Source organism: Ornithorhynchus anatinus, chromosome 13 (genome assembly GCF_004115215.2).
Source record: "Ornithorhynchus anatinus isolate Pmale09 chromosome 13, mOrnAna1.pri.v4, whole genome shotgun sequence".
NCBI lineage: Eukaryota > Metazoa > Chordata > Mammalia > Monotremata > Ornithorhynchidae > Ornithorhynchus > Ornithorhynchus anatinus.
The window spans coordinates 24,500,797-24,518,085 of NC_041740.1; the positions used below are offsets into that span (position 1 = coordinate 24,500,797).

The 17,289-nt window shown below is 47.0% G+C and overlaps 1 protein-coding gene across 6 annotated transcripts in view; it reads left to right on the forward strand.

Moving 5' to 3' along the window:
* Nucleotides 1–17,289, forward strand: part of SRPK2 (SRSF protein kinase 2) — a 150,819-nt gene that overhangs the window by 105,924 nt on the left and 27,606 nt on the right. For all 6 annotated transcript variants that reach the window (XM_029077500.1, XM_029077503.1, XM_029077504.1 and 3 more), the window contains 5 exons: nucleotides 828–979; nucleotides 12,188–12,296; nucleotides 13,008–13,095; nucleotides 14,622–14,709; nucleotides 17,039–17,145. In XM_029077500.1, the coding sequence (XP_028933333.1) occupies nucleotides 828–979; nucleotides 12,188–12,296; nucleotides 13,008–13,095; nucleotides 14,622–14,709; nucleotides 17,039–17,145 (544 nt within the window). The remainder of the gene's footprint in view (nucleotides 1–827; nucleotides 980–12,187; nucleotides 12,297–13,007; nucleotides 13,096–14,621; nucleotides 14,710–17,038; nucleotides 17,146–17,289) is intronic.

Consider the following 17,289-nt stretch of genomic DNA (forward strand, 5'->3'; position numbering starts at 1 on the left):
TCAGTACAGTGTAACAGACACATTCCCTGCCCACAGTGAGCAACCAAATGCAATCAATTGCTCGGTCAATCGGGAGTATATGTTAAGCGCTGACTGTGTGCAGAGCATTGTACTGAGCGCTCGGGAGAGGGCGGTGCAAAGGAGTAGGTAAAAACGACTCCTGCCCACATGGAGCTTACAGAGTAGAGCTGTCTCAAATGATCAGAGGTAGGGGGAGGCAGGCATTGGGCATGGTCTGGGAACCCCGTGCCAATGGAAAGACTGGTAAGCTCATTGTGGGCAGGAAATGTGCCTACAGTATCGTGCTGTACTCTCCCCAGCACGGGACTCTGCACACAGTAAGCGTTCAATAAGTATGATTGATCACTGCAGGAGCAAATTATTGGTTTTGGGGGTGGAGCTGCCTCCCACTCCTCTCCCACCTCCCCCTTTCCCAACAGATCCATTGAGAAATCCCTGAAGAGGCTGCCAAACCAGGAGGTGGGATTTTCGGAAGAGAAATCAGGAGCACGAGGCATATCCCTCTGGAAGTTGGTCCCTGACCAAAATAGCTGGATTTCGGGAATCAGAGCCCTAGGTTCTAATCCCGGCTCTGCCAGTTACCTGCTCCGTGGCTTGGGCAAGTCACTTAACTTCTCCGTAGCTCCGTTTCTTTGTCTGTAAAATGGGGATCCGGTGCCTTCTTTTTACACCGTGAGCCCCGTATGAGACGGGGACTGTGTCTGACCTGATTAACTTGTATTTACCGCCAGTGCTCAGAACAGTGCTTGGCACCTAGTGAGGGCATAACAAATATAATAATAATTTCGTATTATGTTTCCTTTCAGGCCGGAGCCTCAACAGAAAGCTCCCTCTGCTCCTCCCCCACCCCCGCCTCCTCCGCCCCCGCCTCTCCCTGAACCAAGGCCACCGGAACCTGAAGAGGAGATTTTGGGATCCGACGATGAAGAGCAAGAAGACCCTGCGGATTATTGCAAAGGTTAGCACTGTCGCCTGGCAGGGGAAAACGTGTCACGGTGTCGGAATGCCAGCAGTCCGAAAGAGCCCCTTCGGAGCTAGCCAAAAAGGCCCTGTCTGGCCCCCACTTAGAGCTGGAGCGAATTTCTTGGTTCTTGCTTCGTTAGATGTTGCCTTGTTTCAACAGCGGAGAAGAGGGAAGAAGTATTTGCCACCCTGGCAGATGGGGGTCCTTTCTGAATTGTTCTTCTTGGTGGAATTAATCAGTGGTATTTTTTGAGCACTTACTGCGTGCAGAGCACTGTACTAAGCACGTGAGAGAGTACTATATGACAGAGTTGATCAGCCCATTCCTTGCCCACAAGGAATTAACCACCGGGCAATCTTTCTAGCGGCTATTCTTCTCGTACGATGACCTTATGTGAATGGGGATTTCTGGCAACTCCCAGTATCCTGGCCTCTTGGTGCATCCATCTTTTTCTGCTGCCTCCGGTGTTTTCACCACCTTTGACCCCGGTTAGGCCGGATGGGTATAAGAGTGAAAGTTCAAAAGGCATGATAGCAAAGCGCGAGCGGAAGGAAGAGAAGCCCGGCAGCTCGAAATACAAAGAATCTCACGCTTTGATGTATCTCGCCCTTTCAGCTGAGCGTAGTGCTTCCAACCGAGTCGTCATCTCTTCCGTCGTCGGTCAGTGGTACCTGGGGGTCTTGCTGGTGTCTGGGGCGGGCGTGGCCTTGGTGCTGCGTACTTTGAAGAGAATCAGTCTTTCCACTGAGAATGGGGTATCTGAGCTGATGCCCGATTTTGTCCATTTGCATGCATGATTTCCTTGCCTGTGGGATACAAAAATTCAAGCAGGAAAACACCATATTTTTATTATGTTTAATCACCTTGCCTAGAAAGTAAAGCAGGGAGGCTGAAGAGATTTTCACTGGCAGGTTTTGGATTAAGCAGGAACCACAGAGCTGTTTTGGCCTGTAAAATGATTAGAGCAAATTGCTTTTTAAAATTGACGTTCTCAGCTGACAGCTTTAAGGAATCCATTGTTGGTCCCCGGAGATCTATGGACATTTTCTGGACGGAACCCTTAAAGCTGTCAAGACCATCTGGAAGTCCCTCCAAAATTAAAGCCTGACGTGACACCCTTTCAAAAAAACCCCGCAGAAGTTTGGGCCTGATCCAGGCTTGATGCCGGAAATGTGTACCCGGGAAACCCAGACTTGGCTGTGTGGACTTTCCAGCTTCTTGGAAAAGCAGAAATCATAACTGCTTCTCACTCTGAGGTCTTCAATCCCAAGAAGATGTGGTGAGATTGGGGTTTTGGGGGTTTTTTTCTGGGCGCGGGGAAGGTGGGGACAGAGTACAGGCTTAGAAGTCAGAGTACTTGGGTCCCAATCCTATCTCCTCCATTTGTGTGCTGTGTGTGTGATCTTAGGGAAGTCACTTCACTTCTCTAGGGCCTCAGTTACCTCATCTGCAAAATGGGGATTTAGTGCCTCCCCTGTTTTCTATGAAGACCGTGAGCTTCATTTGGGAACTAATTATCTGATATCTACCACTGCACTTAGTTTGTTGGACACACAGTAAGTGCTTAACAAATACCACATTTATTATTATTAATACATTATTGAGATTTAGAAAGCATTTTTAAGGTCACAAGCATTATTGACACATCTCCATGAAGCCATCCCTGATTGAGCCCTCTTTTCCCTGACTCTCTCTCCCTTCTCTGTCTTTTATGCACTACATTGTGACCTTTGAATGTTTGATATTCGCCTAACATCACAGCATTTATGTACATATCTTTAAATTACATTTTATAAATTATTCATTTTAATACTTGTCTCTCCCTCTAAATTATAAATTTGTTAGGGACAGGGAATGTGTCTGCTAATTATGTTGTATTGTACTCTCCCAAGCACTCATTACAGTGCCCTGCACATATTAAGCACTCAAATGCAATTGACTGATTGAAGAGAGAGTTCTCCTTCCCTTTGCTTGCCTGACTCTGACTGGGATCATTTCCACTCTTGACCTCTTGAATCTGGAGGTTTCCTTATGAAGCTCCTTGTGGACAGAGATTCTGACTACCATTCTGTCATATTGCTCTCTCCCAAATGCTTACTACTATGCTCAGCACATAAGTGCTCAGTAAATGCAATTGATTGAATGAAGCCATATCTTTTTTGCTATTGTATTTTTTAGGCTCCAGGCACTTTTAGTTAGGTGCCAGCCACTGTTATAAGTGCTGGGGTAGATCCAAGCTAATCAGGTTGGACACAGTCCATGTCCCACAAGGGGCTCAGAGTCTTCACCCCCATTTTACAGATGAGGTAACTGAGGCACAAAGAAGTGAAGTGACTTGGCCAAGGTCATCAGACAAGTGGCAGAGCTGGAATTAGAACCCAGGTATTTGCCCAGCATGTTAGTATGGCCAGCTGACTTGTGAAAAGGGGATGCATTTGGGGACTGCTTAAGTCAGTACACCTTTTCAAAAGCGTCAATGGCTCGGTTTTATGGTAAAAGTTAAAACTTTTTGTTTGCACTTTACCCAGTTGAGTTCTGTAATTTCAGTCAGTCAATCTACCCATCAGCCAGTAGTGTTTATTGAACGCTTACTGTGTGCTGAGCATTGTACCAAGTGCTTGGGACAGTCTGGAGGGGGAGACCGACATTAAAATAAATTATGAATGTGTTCGTAAGTGCTTTGGGGCTGAGGGTGGGATGCAAAAGGAGCTCATAATCTAAAGATGGAGGAAGCAGTTTGGGAGAGCAGTCAAAATATGATGCAGACACCGAGAAAATTGATTATAGTTCAACTCAATTCATTTGAGTGGTCACAACTTCTGTTTTGTTTTTTTTATGGTATTTCTTTAGCACGTATTATGTTCCAGGTCCTATACTAAGCACTGAGGTAAATACAAGCTAATCAGGGTGAACACAGTCCATGTCCCACATGGGTCTCACAGTAATAATCCCCATTTCACAGGTGAGGTAACTGAGGCACAGTGAAGTTAAGTAACTTGTCTAAGGGCACACAGCAGACGAGTGGCGGAGCTGGGATTAGAATCCAGGTCCTTCTGACTGCCAGACGTGGGCTCTTTCCACTAGGCCACACTGCTTCTCTGGTGGGATGGAATCCTGAACACTGCACTCTCCCTCCTTTCCTGCCCTCCTGTGCCCACCCCCATCATTGCCACTTTCCTGCTGGGCACTGCCCCCTTGGCTTTGGATTACTCCCAGTAGAGTTTTGTCCTGACCTAGGCCTGAGTCGGGAACACCGTCTCCCCAGGACCTTCAGTGGTTTCATCTCTTCAGTGGGCCCTCCCAACGGGTCACCCTCACATGAATACCCTCGAAACCTTGGTCTGGAGGAAGCTTTGAGACTGTCGATTCTTTGTCAGTGCATCAGTAGTACTTCTTGAGCACCCAGTCTGTGCGGAGCACTGTACTAAGTCCTTAGGAGAGGACATTGGAGTTGATAGATGTGATCGCTTCTCTGTTACTTTATAAACAGGTGTCTTTGTCTTTGAACTCCAGGGATTAGTACCATTGATTGATCTTTAGTAGGGCAGAGAACCTGTCCCTTATCACTAGGTGTTAGATATCCTTACAACAGTGAAACTTACTCAAGTGGCTTGATTCACATTGAACTGTAGATGAGGTCTCCTCAGTTTCCCAGAGAATCAACTCTTGTTGGGTTTTTTTAAAATGGTACTTGTTAGTTGCTTGTTTTGTGTCAGGCACTGTACTAAACTCTGGGGTTAAATTCTCCCAAGGTTGGACACAATCCCTGTCCCAAGGGGAGCTCCCAGTCTAAGATGGAGGGAGGAGGATTTAATCCTCATTTTGCAGGTGAGGTACTGAGGCACAGAGAGGTGAAGTGATTTGCCCAGGGTCCCATAACAGACAAGAGGTGGAGCGGGGATTAGAACCCAGGTCCTCTGACTCCCAGGCCCAGGCTCTTTACACTAGGCCATGCTGCTCTTCGCAGGATTTAATTTACCTCCAAGTTTGAGGCTAGACTGAACTGTTGCCCATCTTGGAATTTTATGTAAGCTTCCCATTCCGGGTGGATGGGGCAGCCTGTTCCCTGGCTGGTTGATACCTTGACTCAACCTAGGGTTTGGGTTTAATGTCTGTCTTGTCCTCTAGACTAGAAGCATGTTGTGGGCAGGGGCTGTGCCTACCAATTCTGTTGCCTCGTACTCTCCCAAGCGCTCAGTGCAGTCATCTGCGTAGAGTAAGCACTCAGTAAATAGTATTGATGGGAGCCCTGCCGTGCTTTTGTTCTGGCTTCCTTCTTCACCCCATAAAGGAAATCTAAATGAGGGGACCGAACTGGAGCAGTAAGTGGGCCGAGCGAAAGCTGGAAACGATACAGTGGCTGTCTCTAGCTTAGCTTAGATATCCCCCCTAGACTGTAAGTTCACTGTGTGCTGCGAATGTGACATGTTGTTATATTGTACTCTCCCAAACGCTTAGTAGAGTGCTCTGCACACAGTAAGCGCTCAATATATATGATTGATGGGTTGACAGATAATTACTCTCCCCATCTTCAAAGCATTACTGAAGGCACATTTCCTCCAAGAGGTCTTCACTAAGACCCTCTTTCCTCTTCGCCCACTCTCTTCTGCTTCGCCCTGACTTGTTCCCTTTATTCCACCCACCCTCCGCCCCACTTCAGCCCCACAGCACTTATGTACATATCCGTGGTTTATTTATATTAGTGTCTGCCTCCCCTTCTAGACTATAAGCTTGTTGTGAGCAGGGAACGTGTCTGTTAGATTGTCCTCTCCCAAGCGTTTAATATGGTGCTCTGTACACAGTATGTACTCAATAACTACGATTAATGGATTGAAGAAGTTTATAGTCTAAAGGAGCTTTTGGCGATAAGGAATGCCTCAGTTTCCTCATCTGTAAAATGGGGATTAAATCCTACTCCCTCCGATTTAGGCTGTAAGGCCCATGTGTGTCCAGACTGATTATCTCGTATATATCCCAGTGCTTAGTACAGGGCGGGGCACATAGTAAACCCTTAACAAATACTGTAATTATTGCCCAAAGGTCCGTTGAGTTTTTGATCATCAGGTTTTATCATCCATTTGGACCTTGTCCAGTGTTGGGCTCTGAGCCCTGGAACCCCTCAGTAGCTCTGTGTTTGATGCTAAAGGGAGAAGCAGCTTAGCTGAGTAGGCAGAGCTCGGGCCTGGGAGTCAGAAGGACCTGGGTTCTAATCCCGGCTCCGCTCCATGTCCACTGGGTGACCTTGGGCAAGTCGCTTCACTTCTCTGGGCCTCAGATGGCTCATCTGTAAAATGGGGATTAAGAGGGTGCGCCCCATGTGGGACAGGGACTGTGTCCAACCTGATTAACTTGGATCTACCCCAGCATGAAAAACAGCGCTTTACACATAGTAAGCGCTTAGCAAGTACCATTATTATCATTATTATTATTGTTAAAAGAGGAGGTCAGTGGGGGCTGGCCCCAGATGGGGGTGATCCACTAGGACCTAGAATTGAGTTCTTTCAAGAACAGCGTTAGGTTTGAAATGTCAGCCCTCCTATCCCACTAGATGAGACACTGCTGTTTATCCCCTTCAGCTCAAACCTGTGTCTCTTCTCGACTTGCCTGCTGCCTGCCCTCGGACAAGACGTTTCACTTCTCTGTGCCCATTACTTCACCTATAAAATAACTAAATCATCTTCCTTCTGACTTAGTCCGGGAACCCCTTGTGGGACAGGGATTGTGGCCAACCTAAGTATCTACCCCAGTGCTTAGTACACTGCCTAGTATCTGGGAAGGTAGGGGTGGGTGTTGACGCTGAGGCATAGATCTGCCGGACCTTTGAATCTTTGAGTTTTCTTCTCATCAGCAGACGAGATCTCTCCTTCCTCAAAGAGATGTTTGTAAGCATAGGGCATCTTAAATGTTAAGGGAATGCAGAAGGCTGGCCGCATTTCTCTCCCGCGGGAACCCGCGAATGGGGGAAGTGGTGACTTTCTGAGGAAGCGTTACTTGAATGACAATCGATCAGTGGTACTTACCAAACGCTTACTTTGTGCAGAGCACTTACTGAGCGCTTGGGAGAGTGCAGTACAACGGAGGTGGTAGGCGCGTTCCCCGCTCACAGTGAGTTTACAGTCTAAAGGGGGAGATAGACTAATATAAATAAATAACAGATATCAATCGATCAGTTGTATTTATTGAACACTGCCCGTGAGCAGAGCACTAGACAACGCTTGGGAGAGTACACTAAAATAGAGTTGGTAGACAGGTTTCCATCCAACAGTGAACTGTGGGGCTGAGGGTGGGGTGAATACCAAGTGATTAAAAGGTGCAGATCCAAGCACATAGACAACGCAGAAGGGCATTAAACATTCCTTAAAAAATCCAGGAGCCCACTTGGCTCGATTGAGACTGCGATGGAGGCTCAGCTAGGGGAGACCACAGATGGCAGTCATGTGGAAGTGGGAGGAAAATGTGGGTAGCTGGGAAACCGAAATGGCTCTCCACGACCACTGTCTTGGTAACAGATAATGACGTGTTCACGGATGATCAGCTTGAGGAGACGTGAAAGGCACGTATGGGATAGGGGAGGAAGGGGGACAGGGTAGCTTTGGGGCTGGAAATTAAACAGAGAATTCTGACCAAGAAAAGTTCTGTATTCAGTCAATGGGATTGATAGAGCACTTTCTGAGAGCAGAGCACTGTACTAAATGCTTGGGAGAGTACAGTACAACGGAGTTGGTAGACTCATTCCCCGCCTATAGTGAGCTTACAGTCCAGAGGGGAAGCAGACACTAAAATAAATTACAGATCTGTACAAAAGTGCTGTGGGACTGAGGATAGGGTGAATATCAAGTAGTTTCTAATCCCAGCTCCTCCACTGTCTGCTGTCTGCTCTTGGGCAAGTCACTTTTCTGTGCCTCAGTTACCTCATCTATAAAATTAGGGATTGAGACTGTGAGCCCCACATGGGACAAGGACTGTGTCTAATTCAGTTTGCTTGGATCCACCCCAGTGCTTAATACAGTGCCTGTATTACCACAATTATTATTATTGTTATGTGCTTAAAGGGTAAGATCCAGATGCAAGAGCGACACAGAAGGGAGAGGAAATAGGAGAAATGAGGACTTAGGGAAGCCCTCTAGGAGAAACAGTGATTTTAATAAGGCTTTGAAGATAGGGAGGGGAATGGTCTATCGTACAGGAAGTGGGAGCTCCAGGCCAGAGAGGAAATTTGGAGGTTGAATCAGCAAGCTCCTATAAATCTTTAATTAGTAATTGAATGTGTCCAGGCCAGAAGGATATTGCTATAAAGGCGGGTCCCATCACAGTGCTGAGAAGCAGTGTGGCCTAATAGAAAGAGCACAGCCCTGGAGTCAGAGGATCTAAGCTTCTAATTCTGGCTCTGCCACTTGCCTGCTTGTAAGACCTCGGGCCAGTCACTTCACTTCTCTGGGGCTCAGTTACCTCATCTGTAAAAATGTAGAAAATGCAGAAACAATGGTCCAGGCAGCAGATTGAAGTTTGGACTGGAGTGAGGAGAGGCAGGAGGCCGGGAGGTCAGCAAGGAAGCCCATACAGTAAAATCAAGGTGGGATAGGATAAGTGATCGGATTAATGTAGCAGTTTGGATGGGGAGGAAAGGGTGGATTTTAGCGATGTTATGAAGGTCGAAGGAACGGGATTTAATGATGTATTGAATATGTGGATTAGATAGAGAGGAGTTAAGGATAACGCCAAGGTTACGGGTTTATGGGACAGCAAGGGTGGTGGTGCTGTCTACAGCGAAGGGAAATTCGGGGGGGAAGACAGGGTTTGGGTGGAGATATATAAGGAGTTTTGTTTTAGACATGTTGAATTTGAGGTAGAGCTGGGACATCCAAGTAGAGATGTCTTGAAGGCAGGAAGAGTTGTGAGTCTGGAGTGGGGGAGAGAGATAAGGGCTGGAGATGTAGATTTGGGTGTCATCTGCATAAAAATGGTAGTTGAAGCCATGGGAGCAAATGAGTTCCCCAAGAGAGTGGGTGTAGATGGAGACTAGAATGGAACCCTGAAGGGACACCCACAGTTTGGGAGTGTACTTTCCAAAGCGCTTAGTACAGTGCTCTTCACACTGTAAATGTTCAGTAAATTCCATTGATTGCTTGATTGATTTCTCCACTATGTTGTAAGTATCTTGTGGGCAGGAAACATGTCTACCAAATCTGCTGCATTACTCTCCCAAGTGCTTTATACAGTGCTCTGTTCATAGTAAGTGCTCAGTAAATAATTTTGATTGATTGACTTTTGTTTAAGGGATTAGGACAAATACTTAGTACAGTTTCTGGCACATAGTAAGTGCTTAACAATATTATTATTATTATTATTATCAGCGATAATAAAAACCAGTGTCGGTTGGGAGCTGTGCCTGGAAGGAGCAGAATTTCAGGTTCCTCTTGATGCAGAGTTCAGGTCTATCACAGTCACTAGCCTTTCTGAAGTAGTATGAGGCTTCATGCTGCATCTTTTGCTCACAGCAGGCTGGAGGCAGACAGTCTGGTTTGATCAGCCGTGGACCTGGGTTCCAATCCCGGTTCCCCCGCTTGTCTGCTGTGTAACTTTGGGCAAGTCACTTCACTTCTCTGGGCCTCAGTTCCCTCATCTGTAAAGCAAGTATGAAAGCTGTGAGGTCCATGTGGGATATGGCCTGTGTCATACTTGATTAGCTTGTATCTACCTGAGTATTTAGTAGGTGTCTGGCACACAGTAAAAAGATTAACAAATGCCATAAAAACAAAAGAGGGGGGCAGGAGGTTGCCAAAGCTGGATGTTTCATTCCCACATCCTTCTGTTTCTAAAAGGCCTCCAAGAAGCCTCTTCCTCCAGGTTACTTTCCCTGACTAATTCCCAGGTTCCTGCTCAGATACTGTCGCAGATCCAGAAGCAGCATGGCCTGGTGGATAGAATACAGACCTGAGAGTCAGAAGGACCTGGGTTCTAATCCTCATTTTACAGTTGAGGTAACTGAGGCCCAGAGCAATGAAGTGACTTGCCCAAGATCCCGTAGCAGACAAGTGGCAGATCGAGGATTTAGAGCACAGGTCCTTCTGACTCCCAGGCCCGTGCTGTAACCCCGAGACCACACTGCTTCTCTCCGCATGATTGATTGTTGATTGGTTTTTGGTTGATTAATTCTACCCGTTGGAGTTATGCCATTAGATGTGAAGCTTGGTGAGGCCCAGCCATGCTCCTAGTACGGTTCTGTGCACACGGTGTTCAGTACAGTGCTTTGCAAGTAGTAGGTTCCTAGTACAGTGACTCTGCTTGCAACACTGGCTCAGTAAATACTCAATATGCTGATGGTGAGAAGCAATGAAGCCTAGTGGAAAGAGCACAGACCAGAGGACCTGGGTTCTAATCCCCACTCCGCCACTTGTCGGCTGTGTGACCTTGAGCGAGTCACTTCACTTCTCTCTGCCTCACTTCCCTTATCTGGAAGATGAGGATGAAATACCCGTTCTCCCTCCTACTTTGACTGTGAGCTTCACGAGGGAACGTGCTTATCTTGTATCTACCTCAGCACTTAGTACAGTGCAAATAGTAAACGCTTTTACAAGCACCGCAGTTATTTTAGTGGTGGTGGTGATGATGATGATGTGATTGTAACCGCTGCAGTTTCCTTTTGGAAGTCATGAATCGAAAAAAACAAAAAACCTGAGAACTGACTTGGCTTCCCTTTGCAGTTTCCCATCAGGGATGTTAGATATTCTAGACTGTGAGCCTGTTGTTGTCTAGAGATTGTCTCTATTTATTGCTGAATTGTACTTAATACAGTGCTCTGTACACAGTAAGCGCTCAATAAATACAACTGAATGAATAAACCCCCAGGCTTCTGTTTAACTTCAGACACTGACAAAACGCAAGCCTCTCCTTCTGCATCCTTGAAATCTCCCCACAAAGAAGGAATCATGGAGGTTCAGTCAGAAAGTGTTCGTACCACTGGCCTGATTCTCCAGCGCAGAGACGTCTCCTATTCATTCAGCCACAAGGATCGATTGATTGTCTGTCTCAAATGGGTAGTTCATCATCTTTCGAGGGTGTGTGGGAACAAAGACTTCACTGAATTCTCTAGAGGACATAGTCCACGGGCTTCTGGATTTTGCCCTCCCTTTCCCTGTTGGTGAAAATACGGTGTGGCCTAGTGGATAAAGCATAGGCCTGGGAGCCGGAAGACCTGGGGTTCCAATCATGCTCTGCCTCTGGCCCGCTGTGTGACCTTGAGCTTCTCTAAGCCTCAGTTTCTTACATCTTTGTTATATTGTACTCATTCAGTCCTATTTATTAAACCCTTATTGTGTGTAGAGCACTGTACTAAGCTCTTGGGAATATACAGTACAACAATAAACAGTCACATTCCCTGCCCACAATGAACTCACAGACTAGTGGAGGGAAATGGACATCAGTAAAAATAAATAAAATTACAGATCTAGACATAAGTGCTGTGGGCCTGGGAGGTAGGGGAAGAGCAAAGGGAGCAAGGCAGGGTGACACAGAAGGGAGTGGGGGATAAGGAAAAATGGGGCTTGGACTGGGAAGGCTTCTCAGAGGAGATTTGTCTTCATCTTCAGACTCTGCACACAGTCTGCACTCAGTAAGTATGATCGACCAATTGATTAATACCAATTCTCATGTATCATACTCTTGCAAGTGCTTAGTACAGTGCTATGCACACAGTAAGTGCTCAATAAATATTGATTGATTCATTCATTTGTAAACAGAGATAGACAAACAGCCTAATGTGTCTGTCGGTCTTCCGAACTCGGAACCAAAGAGTGCAATTCCAAGCCATGTCCCAGATCAAGCTGCTCTCCCTTGGCTTCATCCACGGCAGTTCTTCAGAATCACGGCTCTGTCAGGCAGCTCCCTGGGGCGGCAGGGCGGGTAGGGGGAACGGGAGCTGCCATCACAGTGCGGTTTGAAACATTCTGGCCTCAACCTGGGCGCTTGGAGCCCCGAGGCAGAACTGGAATCGTGGATTGGATCCTGGCTAGTTAGCCTCCCTTCGTGAGCTAGATATGATGATGTCTGGAGAATTCAACAGCGGGAGCCATGTGTAAGAATCATATTCTCCCAAGAAAAGATATTTTAAAAATAGACTCCAAATGGCATCGTTCTGTCCGTTTTCAGTGTTTTTGGGTCCTGACTTTATTCTCTCTCTCTCTCCAATTTTTTCCCCAAAAGGTGGTTACCACCCAGTGAAAATCGGAGACCTTTTCAATGGCCGATACCATGTCATTCGAAAGCTGGGGTGGGGACACTTCTCTACGGTCTGGCTTTGCTGGGACATGCAGTAAGATATATTCGTTTGTTTTACTCTTCTTGGGTCTTGGTTTCTGATGAATCGAAATCTCAGCTCATCGACCACGATTGCTCTGTTTACCGAGAGGGAACGGGAGAGTGACTCTTTGTGACTCAGTGGCCCCGGGGAGGGAAACTGTGGCAGGAATGACGTTTTGGCTGCTGGTGAGCACCGAACTTTGGTCGGGAGGGTGCTGTAGTGAGGGATAGGGATGGGGAGAGGATTAGATTAAACTCTCACTGGCCTTCCTCTCACAGCATGGCCTGGCAGGGAGAGCACAGCGCTGGGAATCAGACCATCTGGGTTTTAATCCCTGCTCTGTCACTTGCTTGCTGTGTGACCTTGGGCAAGTCACTTAACTTCTGTGCCTCAGTTTCCTCCATCTGGAAAATGGGGATTCAGTATTCTGTTCACCCTCCCCCTTAGATTCTGAACCTCACGTGGGTCAGGGACTGTATCCGATCTAACTGCATCAGTGCTTTGCACAGTGCTTGGCACATAGTAAGCACTAAACAAATACATTTTTTTTATTATTATTATTTCTTGAAAGTAATTGACATATGAGGGAATGCAGGAAAGACATTTAATATAAACTCGCAGGAGAAAATGTGTTAAAATGGTGGTTTATGGGTCTTACATTTTGGGCTATACAGTTTCCGATTTTGTTACTGATGGAAGAAAATCTTTTTTTTTTAATTCAAGGGGAAAGAGATTTGTCGCGATGAAAGTTGTGAAAAGTGCCCAGCATTATACAGAGACAGCCTTGGATGAAATCAAGCTACTCAAATGTGTAAGTACTTCCCAGGAAGAGTGCCGGGCAGATATTGGGGGATGCCGATGCATCCAGGGGACTTCCAGGAATGTGGTCTCTGAGGGCCACAAACATCCAACTTTCATGGATTCCTACTCGGAGGGGCCCGGATGCTACTTGGAGTGGCCAACGTCTACGACTGTTGTAAAGCCCTGATTTACCTCCTACCTCACCTTGCTACTATCCTACAGCCCAACCCGCACGCTTCCCTCCTCTAGTGCTAACCTTTTCACTATACCTCAATCTCATCTATCTCATTGCTTTCCTCTCGCCCATGTCCTGCCTCTGCCAACAGACAGTGACTCTCCCCTGCTTCAAAGCCTTATTGAAGGCTCACTTCTCCAAGAGGCCTTCCCTGACTAAGCCCTCCTCTCTTCTCTCACTCCCTTTCATTCATTGTCATATTTATTGAGCGCTTACTGTGCGCAAAGCACTGTACTAAGCACTTGGGAGAGTACAGGATAATAGACACATTACCTGCCCACCATGAGCTCACAGTCTAGAAGGGGGGACAGACATTAATATATATAAATAGATAAATTAAAGATATATTCCAGTTTATGCATATGTGCTGTGGGGAAGGGAGGGAGGGTGAATGAAGGAGCAAGTATGAGTGGCACAGAAGGCAGTGCGAGAAGAGGAGAGGAGGGCTCAGTCAGGGAAGGCTTCCTGGAGGAGGTGTGCTTTCAATAAAGCTTTGAAGTAGGGGAAAGCAATTATTGTCTGATATGAGGAGGAAGGGCTTTGTAGGCCAGAGGTAGGATGTGGGTGAGAGGTCGGCGGCGAGATAGATGAGATCAAGATACAGTAAGAAGTTTAGCACCAGAGGGACGAACTGTGCGGGCTGGGTTGTAGTAGGATAGAAGCGAGGTGAGGTAGGAATGGGCAAGGTGATTAAGTGCTTTAAAGCCAATGGTGAGGAGTTTTTACTTGATGCGGAGGTGGATAAGCAGCCACTGGAGTTTTTTGAGGATTGGGGAAACATGGTCTGAACGTTTTTGAAGGAAAATGATTTGGGCAGCAGAATGGATTATGGACTGGAGTGGAAAGAGACGGAAGGCAGGGAGGTCAGCAAGGAGGCTGATGCAGTAATCAAGGCAGGATAGAATGAATGCTTGAAATGTCTCTTCTGTGTCACCCTGACTTGCGTCCTTTATTCATCCCCTCTCCCAGCCCCACAGCACTTACATATATAGCTGTAATTTACTCATATTAAGGACTGTCTCCCCCTCTAGACTGTTGTGGGCAGGGAATGTGTCTGTTTATTGTTATATTATCCTCTCTCAAGTGAGTAGGGATTGTCTCTATTTGTTGCCAAATTGTACTTTCCAAGCGCTTAGTACAGTGGTCTGCACACATATGAATGAATGAACTAAAGTTCTCTGCTCACAGTAAGTGTCCATTAAATACGATTGAATGAGTGAATGAGTGACTGGTTTTGTTGCCTTGACAAAGTGGGACCTATTTGCTGGTGGGGATGCTCAAAATGTTTTTCCTGTTCTTAGGTTCGGGAAAGCGACACCAGCGATCCCAACAAAGACATGGTGGTGCAGCTCATTGATGACTTCAAGATTTCAGGAATGAACGGGATTCGTATCCTTTGGCAGAGATGAGGAGGCGTTTGAATTTGTCTGTGCAGGTTCGGTCAACCTGCTGTCCTGGGATAACTAGGGTGGGCCCGTGGGGCCAGGCTGAGACTCTGTTGGATGCCGGCCTGACCCCGGGACATGTGAGTTGTAGATGCCCCTTGGGGCACTCCCTTCCCTCTCCCAATCCTGGGGGCTGCCGGTGCCTTTCTCTGAGCCACTGGTGGGCTGGTGGAGTGGCTCTGGGACCAGGGTGGAAGAGGGATGACCGGATAGCCAATGGGCATCTGGCAGAGGCCCAGGATGCTGCTCATTTGGCCTAATAATTATAATAATTGTGGTATTTGTTAAGCACTTACTATGTGCGGGGCGCTGTACTAAGCACTGGGGTGGCTACAAGCAAATCAGGTTGGACACAGTCCCTGTCCCATGTGGGGCTCACAGTCTCAATCCCCATATTACAGATGAGGTAACTGAGGGACGGAGAACTGAAGTGACTTGCCCAAGGCCACCCAACAGGCAAGTGGCAGAGCTGGAATTAGAACCCATGACTTTCTGACTCCCAGGCCTATGCTCTATCCTCTAGGCCACGTGGCTTCCGCCACCTCTTCCCACTTCCCTTTTCAGTGCTGGGCAGAGATACCAGATGGTGTTCCGGTCTCTGGCAGCAGGAATTCCCGTGGCTTCTGGATGTTCCGAGCAGCAGCAGCCACCTTCTGCCCTCTCGGAGTCCCAGGGGAAGTGAGCTGAGCTGGGCATCTCCATAGCCGCCTGGAGCTGGCTCTGGGGGGCTCTAGCCCCCAGTTTCTCTCCTTTCCTAGAACAGCCCCATCCACGCAAACAGCCCTTCCCTTGGGTGCTAGTTCTCCAATCGTAGTTCTTCCTCCATTCAATTTTTTGACCCCCTCGGTGTTGTCAGATCATTGGGTTGGAGCTGGATCACCTTCCTCCTGAGCTCGCCCTGGGGATTCTGAGGTCCTGAGACTCCCCCCTGGGGGTACTGAGGTGGGCTGGACGGCAGGAGCACTGGGTGGGTGAGGAGTGGACAGGGGTTGTGGTGGGTGGGAGTTGGTGAGGTGAGGGCTGTCGGAGATGGTGAGATCATGTGTGGCTGAAGGGAGGTCAAAAAGAGGTCAGCAGAATTAAGAGGTGAGACACTGAGCCCTGTGAAGGACAGGGATTGGGTCTAACCTGATAAGCTGTATCTACCCTGGCCTCTAGAATGCCAAAAATAAATGGGAGAGAGAAGGGGATGCCTGGGGTTTCAGAGGGCTCATCAACATAGATGAGGGGAAAAAAAGTCTTCCTTTCTTCACTGGATTTGAAAAGGTTTTGTGCCAAACATTCTTTTCTGTGGCAAAATCTCTTTGAGGAATATTTAGTATATTAAATATGGTACCAAGATGATACAAAAAACCCCAGTTATGTTCCCTCTGAGAGACTATTTAATCATTTGGCTTTATTTTTTTAAACCTGAAATCAATCAGTGGTATTTATTGAGTGCTTATTCTGTGCAGAGCAATATACTAAGCACCTGGGAGAATTGAGGTCCCTGCTTACAGGAGCTTAATGTCTGTAAGAGAGACAGATATTAAAATAAATTCCAGAAAGGGGAAATGGCTGAGAATATGGATCTGTACCTATGTGCTTGGGGCTGAGTGAGGGGTATCAGAATGCTTAATCAGTCAATTAATCAATGGTATTTATTGAGAGGTTACTATTTTTAACGGTATTTGTTAAGCACTTATTATGTCCCAGTTACTAGATATAGATAATAGGTAATCAGGTTGGACATGGTCCCTGTCTCACATGGAGTTCACAGTCTTAATCCCCATTTTCCAGATGAGGGACCTGAGACTCAGAGCAGTGAAGCGATTTACCCGAGGTCACACAGCAGACAAGTGGCCAGAAGGGGGATTAGAACCCAGATCCTTCTGACTCACCAGCCCATGCTCTATCCACCAGACCACGGTGCTTCTTTGCGCAGGCCTAAACTGTGTTTTTCTTAGTGGAAAGAGCCCGGGCTTGGGAGTCAGAGATCATGGGTTCTAATCCCGACTCTGTCACTTGTCAGCTGTGTAACCTTGGGCAGATCACTTAACTTCTCTGTGTCTCAGGTACCTCATCTGGAAAATGGTGATGAACACTGAGCCCCAAGTGGGACACTGATTACCTTGTATATACCCCAGCACTTAGAACAGTGCTTGGCACATAGTAAGCACTTAACAAATACCAACATCATCATTACTATTATTATTATCTCTGATGGAAACACGTCATGTTGGCCGCCGCCTGTGTCCATGGGTCTAAGCGGGTAATCCTTAACTGGGACTTAGATGTTTGCATGGTTTTTGAAGTTCTTGGCCATCACCTCCTCAAGTGGATAATCAAGTCAGACTACCAGGGGCTTCCCATCCATTGTGTGAAGAGTATCATTCGACAGGTGAGACTGAAAATCATCCAACTGTCTATTAGCCGAACTTGTGGTATTTATTGAGTACTGACTATGTGCAGAGAACTGTATTAAGCACTTGGGAGAGAACCATGGGGTAGGTAGGCACACTCTGTTCACAAGGAAATTGCAGTC